The sequence below is a fragment of the Chionomys nivalis genome, chromosome 19 (genome assembly GCF_950005125.1).
Source record: "Chionomys nivalis chromosome 19, mChiNiv1.1, whole genome shotgun sequence".
NCBI lineage: Eukaryota > Metazoa > Chordata > Mammalia > Rodentia > Cricetidae > Chionomys > Chionomys nivalis.
The window spans coordinates 7916184-7927618 of NC_080104.1; the positions used below are offsets into that span (position 1 = coordinate 7916184).

General features: G+C 51.2%; 1 protein-coding gene across 1 annotated transcript; it reads right to left on the reverse strand.

Annotated features, from left to right (window-relative positions):
• Positions 1–103: 103 nt before the first annotated feature.
• On the reverse strand, positions 104–5969 carry Kcnk16 (potassium two pore domain channel subfamily K member 16). The gene is given in 10 exon segments (XM_057751781.1): positions 104–221; positions 367–463; positions 690–868; positions 943–1042; positions 1045–1095; positions 1877–1981; position 4107; positions 5771–5862; positions 5865–5915; positions 5918–5969. Coding segments are annotated over 10 exon segments (846 nt in total).
• Positions 5970–11435: the final 5466 nt, after the last annotated feature.

An 11435-nucleotide genomic window follows, 5' to 3' on the forward strand; every position in this document is an offset into this window, starting at 1 on the left:
CCTCCATTTTCTCTTTGGAAAATTACTGGCCACCCTATGTGAAACACCATGGGCTTGGGGCGGGGGTAGGTGAGGTAGGATGGGTGGCTGGAATAATTAGGCATCATGCAGAGATGAGGATTTTCTGAGGTCTGGGGTGAGGGGCTCCTCCGTTCTTGAGGTCTAGGCCTCTGATGAACTGTCAGAGACAGGAGCACCTGTGCAGAAACAGGAATCCCAGACTGAGGACCACTGCCAGTCATGCCTGCCCTAGGAGGCTCCAGACAGGGTGAGGACCACCGCCAGCCACACCTGCCCTAGGAACCTCCATGCAGCTTCCAGGCTGAGGACCACTGCCAGCCACACCTGCCCTAGGAGGCTCCAGACAGGCTGAGGACCACCGCCAGCCACGCCTTCCCTAGAAAGATCCATACAGCTGCCAGGCTCAGGTTCATGGTGACACAATGCTTGCTGGGGTCTGTGCCTGCCAGGGAAGGTGATGGCTGGTGTCTGAGGGCACAGCCACCCCAAGATTCCACAGGGGTGCTCTCTCCCCACTGGTCCTCCAAAAAGGACCAATGATAGGAAAAGCAGACTTCCGACAATTCCACCAAGAGCCCGCAATAGTCCCAGAGATAGCAGCCTCAGCTGGTACCTCCATGTGCCCAGGTTCTACTGAGTACCCACGAGGATAATTAATTCTTTCTCACAGACAACATAGTCCCCAAAGTCAATGGTGCTGAGGGTGGTGATGAAGGCAAAGTAGAACCCTTCACCAAAGCTCCAGCCCCCCACGTCGTTTAGTAACAAGGGTGTGAAGGGGAGAATGACCAGGGTCCCCAGGGTCAGGAGCAGAGCGAGGCCCAGGACCTGCAGGAGCGGAGAACACCTGGAAAGTTCCAGGAGTACTTGCAGCTCTCTGTCCTATGGGGCTCCGGAAGACACCATGCTACCTGGAAATACCTGGAATGGTCCTCTCACCTGTCCAGTGTGGTCAGGTGGGCACGCAGCCCTGATCCCAGGTCGAGGAAGACCACATTGAGCAGGATGCTTATCAGGGTAAGAAGACACAGAAGGCCTGCCCTGTCTCTGTGCTGGGCGCCAGGTTTCCAAAGCCTGCAGGGCAAGGGAGCGTGCACAGCAGGGGCGGAGAGAGACCAGAGCTGCCTCCTGCCCACCCCCACCCTCAGCTCCAGCAGGGGCTTGTCTCCATCACTGCTGGGGGCGGAAAGGAAGTTGTTCCCATGGCACTTATCCTATCCTCTGCTAGAACAATCTCTGCTTAGAGAAGGCTCTTCTACGGTGATGCTGCCTCCATGAAGCCCTCCAGACTGCCACCCTCGGCCTCCCTGTCAGGCATGATTCCCCGATGGTTTATGTAATTTCTATCTAATTATCCCCATTGCCTTATGTAATCACAGCTATTCAGTCCCTCTTTAGTGAGCTGGGACTGATATTCTAACACTCTTCCTGGATTGCCAAGGAAGGTGTTTGGTGGGGCATAACTAAATGGAAGGGAGGCCAGTGTGAGAGACTGGGGGGAAGGGCGGGGGTTCTGCCGATACCCCATCTCCTTGAGATACTGGGATGTTGTCTGCAGGTTTGAGAGGCGGTCAATGCCCAATGACCTTCCTTCACTCTCTCTCTGAGAGGACATTCTGGTCCGTGGCCAGGTGCATTAACACACCAGGCCCAGCTCGAGGGGAACCCAGCCCCCACAGCAGCAGGGTGTGCACACCTTACTGCCCTTCCTCTGCTACTGTCTCACCACGCCCCCGTCTGTGCTTCCTGTGCCACCACCTGGATAAACCACATTCTCACCCCAGTGATTGCTTTTGGAAGCGATGGCAAGAGCAAAGTCAAGGGAGGCCCCTCCCTGCACCTGCTCCTCCCTCACCTGTGATGGTGACCACTGTGCCCTCAAAGAAGAAACTGCTTCTGAAGTCTCAGTTGCTGGGGTTGCCTTTGGGGTTCACGCCTGTCACCCAGGCTTCCAGGATCACTCATTGGAGTGGCATGGTCAGAAAGGAAGGGGCTAACGGTTACTGAGGGCCAGCTGTCACCAAGTAGCTCTCAGGAGGATGATTTTATATGCTTAAGTTGAATAAGTCTTTTAATTCACATCATTCCTATTTCACAGAAGGAAACATGAAATCTCTGAGTGGCCAAGGCTGGCCGAGGTGTGTGCTCTAACAGGTGGAGCTGAGGGCTGGTGACAGGAAATGACAAACATGCAAACGTTAGCTAGGACAAGGTGAGGCTGATGTTGGATACTTCTAGAAGGGTCTACTGGGGAAGATGGGGCCTGGGACTTCGCTCCCATATGGCATGCAGTGGGAGCCCAATAGCTCCAGGTGGGAGCCTGGGCATCCAGGGAGCCGGCCGCTTTGCTCTCTGGCGCCCTCTAGTAAGCATAGCCTATGCCTGCAGAAGAAATTAGCGTTAGGGGCCCAGGAGAGAGGCTATCTGTGCACACATGATGTGCTGTCTGTGTGTGCAGTGCAGTTCTCTGTGTTACATGGGTGTGTATGATTTGTGTGTCTGTGTTTTGTGTTTCTAGGACAGAAGGCCTGGCAGGTTCAAGCCTGAGCCCTCCTGAGGATCGTGCAGGACTCTCTCCCCGCAAAGCGAGCCCTCTTCTGTCTAGCTGGAAACTTGTCCTAGGGAGCATCAGCTCATTCTTGTTACCGGGCAGTGCTCCAGAGCTGAGGACCATGGGAAGTATGGCTGCTACTCCTGCCTCTCTTTCCTGTGGGAGCTGATTTTCACTTGCTGGGTGGAGGCCTCCTGGCCCTCACTCGGGCAGGAATTAGCTTCTTAATGCTTTGGTTTCCTCTTTCCCATGCATGCAGAGAACTGGGCCAGACATTCCAGAGCATGTCCCCTCCCTGGAGACCCCCACTCTCGGGGACAGCATTTGCCTGTGGACAAGGGGCTCTGACCTCCCTAAGGGCTCTGGGTGTGGGTGAGTGACCTCAAGTGACCGCGGCATCTTCATCTCCAAGAATCCAGTGGTGAAGGAGGAAGAGGTGGGTGTACAGCTGTCCTCATGGAATCATGTCCGGACACCACACTCTTCACCGTTTATGGTTCAGTGTGTGAGTTCCCCAGAGACTGGGTTTCCCCCAGATGTTACCCTAGCGTGCCTCTGTCTCCAAGCTCCACCTGCTCACTGAGAGACTGAGGATTTGAAAGGACACGTTTCCTAGTGAGTCCCTGGTCCTAAACACTAGCCCCTTTGGGCTGCAGCCAGACCTAGAGCCTTGTTCTTGATTGCAGAACCAGTTCGAGTCTGGCCACGGTCTGCCCACTGCACATTCCTGGTTCCACCTCCAGCCCAGGGCTGAGGTAGGAGAAGGCTTGAGGTGTCCATGTCTCTGGCTCACTTCTGGGATGTTGGGGTGCCTGAAGGTGAGTACCATCCCTGAGTTAAATGTATGCAGGGGTGAGGAATACTATGTATACTGGAAAAGCAGGGACAGGACTCTCTACTGACACCTCTTCCTGTGGCCTAGCAGCTCTCAGTCCCAAGAGAAGTCTCTGGGACCTCAGCATCACCTGAGTCAGCAGGTCTGAGTGGGATCTGAAATGTCATTCTCTAATAAACTCTCAGGTGCTGCTGCTGGTGGAGGTGCTGGTGCTGGTGGAGGTGCTGGTGCTGGTGGAGGTGCTGCTGCTGGTGGAGGTGCTGGAGGTGATGCTGGTGCTCAGGTGGTGGTGCTGAGGTGGTGGTGGTGCTGGTGGAGGTGTTGAGGTGGTGGTGGTGGAGGTGCTGGTGCTGGTGGAGGTGTTAGTGCTGGAGGTGGTGCTGGTGGAGGTTTTGGTGCTGGGGGTGGTGGTGGTAGAGGTGCTGGTGCTGGAGGTGATGCTGGAGGTGATGCTGGTGCTCAGGTGGTGGTGCTGAGGTGGTGGAGGTGCTGGTGGAGGTGTTGAGGTGGTGCTGAGGTGGTGGAGGTGTTGAGGTGGTGCTGAGGTGGTGGTGGTGCTGGTGGAGGTGTTGAGGTGGTGCTGAGGTGATGGAGGTGTTGAGGTGGTGCTGAGGTGGTGGTGGTGCTGAGTGGAGGTGCTGAGGTGGTGGTGGTGCTGAGGTGGAGGTGCTGAGGTGGTGGTGGTGGTGGTCCAAGGACCCTACTCTGAGAACTTTCCCTTTGTCAGTACCTTGCCTGCAGTGCGTGTGCTAATTGGTGTAGTGAAGTGTAAAGGAAACCCAGCAAGAAGCATGGGTCTGAGTTCTACCTCAGTCAATGACTGCATCTCCCTGGGACTCCGCTCCCATCTGTAAGCTGGAGAAGTTCCAGGATGGGGTGTCACAGGGAAACAGAGGTCTGGTCTCCTACCCCTTATCATGTGTTAGACAAACTCACTCTGCCGACCATGCTCAGCCACTGTCCACTGGCCCTGCAAGGGAGCGAGTGCAGTGTGGCAGCTGGTCCTCACTTTTATCGGGGTCTGCACATAGGAGCAAGTGCTGAGAGCCAGCAGACGAAGCATCCATCCTGAGATGCAGGGAGTGTGGGAGTGTTTGTATAGCAAGTGCCAGCTCAGAGAGATTTCACTCTGCTGTCAAACGTCAAGCACGGACAGCAACTTTCAGTGTGTGTATACATGTATGTATCTGTAATACATGTTTGTGTATGTGCTGATAGTTGTGTGCACATACATGTGCATATGGAGGTCAGAGGTCAACTGCAGGTATCACTCCTCAGATCCACCAGCCTCCTTGTGTTTTATGATTTATTTTATTTTATGTATATAGGTATATTCCTGCATGTATGTCTGTGTGCCACATGTGGGCCTGGTGCTCACAGAGGACATGGGATCCCTTGGATCTGCCATGTGGGTACTGGGAGTTGAACCCAGGTCCTCTGGAAGAGCATCTACTGTTCTTTACTATGGAGCCATCTTTCCAGCCCTGGTTTTGTTTCTTTAATCTCTCTAACTCTCTCTCTCCCTGCTCCCTCTCCTCCCCCCCTTCTCTCTCTCACTTTTCCCTCCTTCTCTCTCTTTGGTGCACATTTCTGAATCTGTGAGTGTGCTCAGAGGAAGCCAGAGTAGGATGCCATGTGTCTTCTTGCCACTTCCCACCCATTGCCTTGGGTCTCTCACCAACCGGAAACTTGCCCTTTTCTTAGGCTAGCCTGGGCTGGCCAGTGAGCTCTTTGGGGATCCAGCTCCCTTCCTACCCAATGCTGGGGTTACATATACTTGCAATCATATCAAATATTGACTTGGATGCTAGGGGTTAAAATCAGGTCCCCAAAGGAAATACTCTTGACCATTAAACCATCTTTCCAGCCTTCTGCCTTGTTTTCTGGGGCCATTTCTCTCTCTGGCTTAGGTGGGGCTTCCCTGTTTGTCCAGGCTATCCAGGTAACCTTAGGGATCTGTTTGTCCTTGACTTTCCAGTGCTGAGTTTACAAATGTGCTTTGGGATTGAACTCGGGTCTTTAGGATTGATGGAAAATTCCTCTGCCAACCGAGCTGTCTCACTTGCCTCACATCTGGATTTTTAACGTGTGTTCTGGGCATTAAACTCGGGTCCTCATATTTGGATGGCAAGCACTTACCTGACTGGGCACCTCCCGGCCCACATGAACACTTTCTTTTCACATTTCTGATAAAGATATCTATTAAGTTAGTGGTTTGATTAAGGCAGCATAGTGGTCTAGCTGTAGCCCAGAGGGTCAGGCTCTGGACCAGGCTTCTCCAGGTTCCAGTTCCCACCGCCCTCTGTCTCCAAACAGCATCCAACCCCTCTGATCTTTTTGGTCAACCTTCCTTGTTCCCTCACCTGCAGGAACTGCTCCAGGGCCTGCTGAGCCAGACAGGTGAAGTTCTCTAAGAAGCGCAGCTTTTGCTGCTGGAACTGGTCCCCGGATTGAGCTCCAGCAGCCGGAAGATGGTGGCCCCAATCAGCAGGTAGCAGGTATAGGCCATAAACAAGGGAGCGCCTGACAACCCCAACAGCTTCAGAGACCAGCCCAGGGCATGGTGTGACCAGAATCCTGCAGCAGTTGTCAGGGTGGCTGTGGGAGAAGGGAGAAGGGAGAGCCCCTGTGACTGCCCGCCCTGTCCTCCACGGCCCAGGTGTCTGTGGCAGGGGAGTCTGTCTGAACAGTGTGGTGTGCAAACAGCCCCGCCATCCCACAATGGACCTCATTTTTCTGTGCATAGCAGCAGAGCAGAGAGGTGCATAGGCACCTCGGAGACAACTATCGTCTCCTCCTGAGCTCACCTGCCCTCACCCCTGCTTCCGAGTTTGGTTGGGGTGTCCACTCTGCTCTGTCTGATTCCTCACGTGAGAAAATCCCAGCCTCAAATACAGGAGCCTGGGAGGTATCACAAGGGTATGGATTAGCCTTGCTTACAGGACGGGTTGACCTGTGTTGGGGAAACCTGAGAATGGATAGCCAGGGTGACAAATCGGAACAAAAGAAATGGCAGATGACATCCTTGCTCAGAAGCTGTGTCAGTTGGTGCTGCTGACACATGGGGGTCCTGGTCGCATCATTTCTGCCAATGTTCGGTCTGGCTTGAGACCCTTGAGCAGGTTATCTGGAGGATGCTGAGCTCAGGAGACATGAGTGTGAAGCAGACAAAAAAACAGAAGCAAGTGTCCACCCACAGTACTGTCGGTGACTCTCCCTCGCAGGTGGACGTCTTTTTTTCTATAGAGACGGGCCTCGGTGCATGTTTGTGGCAGGTGCAAAGCTTTACAGAGATTGCAGTTGCAAAGGAGTTCAGCAAGCATGCTGCTCGTGATGCTCTCCTTTACTTGCTTATTTTGAGATTTGTTTTTATTTATGTGCAAGTGTGAATGTGCATGTGTGCATATGTGTGAATGTGCATGTGTGCATATCTGTGTATGTGTGTGCATATGTGTGTATGTGTGTGTGTGCATATGTGTGAATGTGCATGTGTGCATATGTGTGAATGTGCGCCACACATATTCAGGTGCCCACAGAAGCCAGGAGAGGGTGTCAGATCCCCCAAGGTTGGAGTTCCAGCAGTTGTGTGCTGCCCAATGTGGGTGCTAGGCTTTTGACCACTGAGTCATCTCTCCAGCCTTTCGTCTTTTTTTCTATAGCGACAAGGTCTCATATAACCCAGGCTGACCCCAAGGTTGGCACGTAGCAGAGGATAGCCTTGAACTGACTCTTGTTCTCCACCTCTCTTGGGATGGGATTACAGGAGTGAACCTACCTCACTTGTTTATAGGATGCTGGGGCTCTGACCTCACTTGTTTACAGGTTGCTGGGGCTCTGACCTCATTTGTCTATGGGATACTGGGGCTCTGACCTCGCTTGTTTATGAGGTGCTGAAGCTCTGCCCTATGACTTTGTGTGCGCTAAGCAAGCGCTCTGCCAGCAGAGCCACATCTGTGTGGTTTGGTGTCTGTGGCACTTAGCACAATGCCAGCACTTATGTGCTCTGCTTTTGTGAGCCACCTGACCTTGCGTGCTGGGAACTAAGCTTCAGCCCTCTTGTAGAGGAGAGAGTGCTCTTGACTGATGAGCCATCTCCTTGGATATTTTTATTTATATTTATATTTTGAGCTAAGTAAATTTTATTGTAAAAGATTAAAAAATATTAAAAAATATTAACATTAAATCCCTACAAGCCTATTTACCTGCTTGTCTCCTCAGTGGTAGGTTTGCACTTGAGGGTATATCCTATTACTATTATTTTAGTATATTTATTTATTTTCATTCATTTTAAAAGTTGTCTTATGAAGTAATGGGGTTTATCATGGCAGCTTTATCCGCAGATGTTTTTATCCATCATAACACTCTACTCTTATTAATCTCTCCCTCGCTGCCCTTCCCAACTGCTCCAGTTTCGCTTCTGTCGCTGTGATGGAACACCCTGGCAGAAGGGAACCCACATGGAGGGCAAAGGAATATATTTGCTACAGACCATCCTTGGGAGAAGTTAAGACAGGAACTCGGCCACTTAGTCACACCTACAGGTAAGAGCAAAAAGAATAAACACATGGGGTTTTGCTTGCTTGATCCACTCAATCTGCTCAGGACTCCCTGCCTGGGAAGCGATGTCTCCCACATTAGGACGGGTCTTCCTGAACTAATTAGCAGTCAAGACAACCCCCAGGGACATGTCCACTAGCCCAGCTGATCTAATGTTCCTCATCAAGACGCTCCCTGAGAGAGTCTAGGCTGTGCCGTGTTGATAAAGAGAACTGTCATGCCCACTCCTGCATGTCACTGTCCTCCCTGACACAGGGCCACCCTTCGCTCTCAGCCTTCCGTCATCTTCCTCAGCATCCCTTCTTCTAAGAGTCTGTCCTTCTGCAAGATCTCTCTCTCTCTCTCTCTCTCTCTCTCTCTCTCTCTCTCTCTCTCTCTCTCTCTCCTCTCTCACGCACATCTAGATTATGCTTATAGAGAAAACCTGTAGTGTTTGACTTCTGAACTTGGCTTATTTTCATTAACATGATAAGCTCCAGGTCCATAAAGTTCCCTGTGGTGTCCTGGTTTTTCTTTATGGTCTCGTAGAATTCCACTGTGTACCTGTGACACATGTCCTACGCTCATCTATCTGTTTGTTCTGTGTCTTAGCTGTGAGCAACATGGTGGACATACTTCTCTAGCTTCTGTCCTCCTCCTCCCACACGGAAAGCGGACGCTGCCATGTGGATTGATTGATTTTCTCAATGCTATGAAACTACCTGACAGAAGCAGCTTAAGGAAGGAAGAGTTTATTCTGGCTGATAGCGTGAGGTGCCATCTGTCATGGCAAGGGACAGCGTGGTGGCAGAGTGTGAGGTGGCTGGTCTCATGGGATCCGCAGGCAGGAAGCAGAGAGAGGTGAACGCTGGTGCTGAGCTTGTCTGCTCCCCGTTTTATTCCATCTGGGACTCTGTGGGGTGGTGCTGCCCACACTGAGTGCGAGTCCCACCTCCAAAAATGCAGTCTAGAAACCCCTTACAGACATGCGCAGAGGTTTGTCTTCCAGGTGACTTAGAACCATCCCACATGGTGTGTGATTGACCCCAGAGCTTTGGAACCATCCCACATGGTGTGTGATAGACCCCAGAGCTTTTTGGACATGGTGTGTGATAGAGCCCAGAGTTTTGGAACCAGCACTACCACCAATTACTGCTTCACAGAGGAACTTTCTCATTTACCAGCTGTGGCCCCTTCACCCAAGCCGTGTCCCTTAGCCTACGGGAACCTGATTTCTGTCTCTAGTGAATTCCCCTATCTGGACATTTCATGCAACAGAGATGGGACCGTGAGGATTATTCTTGGTTATCAACCCAACTATATCTGGAATTAAATAAAACTAAAAATGGGATATATTTGTGAGGGATTTTTGCTTACTTTGAAGTGGAAAGATCCTTTTCTAATCTGTGTCTTTGAATTGGGAAGACACATCTTTAATCCAGATCTTTTACAGTCTCAATATATATGTATATATTTATATATTATATAGTTATATGTATATTTACCATATGTAAGACTGTACATGTAATGTGTATTTATATTATCTATCTATCTATCTATCTATCTATCTATCTATCTATCTATCTATCTATCTATTTATATCTATCTGTATATCTATACCAAGGGGTCACAGGTACCACAGGCTTGCTCGTCTCTTGGAAGCAGCTGTGGTGTGAGGTGCTATGGCTAGGCCCTCAGGAAGAACAGCCACCGTTGCTTCTGTAATAAGGAGAGGGCGATCCATTGGTGTGTATCTGTGGTAGGGAACCTTACAGAAAACCGAAGCCAGGGGGAATTATTAAGGTTTTTTAGTAATGAGAAAGTACATGACAGAGTAACAGGAGCTGTTTTCCTGTGCTGCAGGGAACAACGCAGAACACGAGACATCACTGGAGTGAGTTGAGACAGGGGAATGGCTACCTGGCATTAAGAGCAAGAACAGATGCTGTCCTTTTTGAAGGCAGCGTGAAGAGAGCCGAGGAACCATCTTCCCCAAATCCTCCCTGCTGGTCCTGGTTTTCTGAGACATTCGGAGATTTCCGAAGTCACAATACTTACTTACCCTTGCTTGGCTTTTTCTCATATTTTTGGAGATGTGGGTCAATAGAGTGCTGGTGGTCAAGCAGCTTCCTGAATCACCGAGTCCTGTCATTGAGCAAGAGCTGGGCCTTACCTGAGAGGCCAGGGAGCGCCTAAGCCTTTTCCTTTACTCCGGGGAAGTCCGGCATGTACAAGGTCAAAAGCGCACCCATTGACAACCGGAGGACTTCAGCCAGCCGGGACACTAGGGTCCTCGATCAGTTTGGACACTCATTCCACAGGGAGTGGAGTGCTTCCTGGGCAGAAGGGAGTGAAGGGAAAGATAGTAGACCATCCACAGGAGAGAGATGAGTGAAGGAAGCCGGAGGCAGGCAGAGGGAGGCTGAAGGTGCCCTCCTCCCTCATGTCTGGAAAGGTGTACCAGCTTCAGCAGGACAGAGAGCTCCACTCATCCAGGACACCTACAAGGATCTGCTAAGTGTCAGCAAAGTCTGCCAGACCAGGGGCCTCCCACTTTTCTTGCCCGACAGCCCCTCTTCCTTTCCCCCTTCCCTTCCTTCCTCTTTCCTTCTACCTCCTTCTTATTATGTTTAAATTTTATGAGCTACCCCAAATCAGAGTGGGGTTTAGGATGGTCTCTTTCAAGGGCATGTCCACTTTAACGGGGGACTTGAAAACATTTTTTTTTTTTTGGTGTTTTTGTTTTTTGAGGACAGAGTTTTACATAGCCCTGACTGGCCTGTAACTTATATTGGCCTTGAACTCACAGAGAGTCGCGTGCCTCCGTCTCCCGAGGACTGGGATTAAAAGTGTGTGCTACCATGTCCAGCTGACTTCTGAAAACCATTGGGTCCCAAAATCCACAGGAACTGAAGTGCAAAGGTGAAATGTGAGAGGGTCCAAGGGTCCCAGGGTCTTTAGAGCGCTCTGTTGTTGAAGAGCCTGCAGGATTCCAGGATCCCAGGGTCTTTAGAGTGCTTTGTTGAAGAATAGCCTGCTCTTGTCCTCATGCCTTCCTGGAGGGAGGAGGGGCTTAGAAGACTCAAGGAGCTCAGAAGGTTACCAGAGCCCTAAGGTCCTCCCAGAGATTATGGAGGCAGGGAATGCTTGCTGGCCAGGAAAGATTTCTGGAGCTGCCTTCATGTTGTGCAGATAGCCACAGTCACAGCGATGATTCTGGAGGTTGTCCTCTGTGCTAGGGTGAGTTTCCCATGATGCAGCTGCCTTTGAGTAGCCCATGCCCCTTTAAGTAACCCCCGTCAGCGCATTGGTCATCGGTGCACCAAGCTGGGCTTCAGTGGAGTCACTGTCTGTGCCCCATCTGAAGTGAACAGGCATCTGTTCCCATCTCTGTGGGAATGATCACACGCTCCTTCCTCCTCCCTGCCTCCCCACCCCCACTTCTCTCCATTCTGTCTACACATGCAAACTGAGTGTCCTGTGCATGTTGTA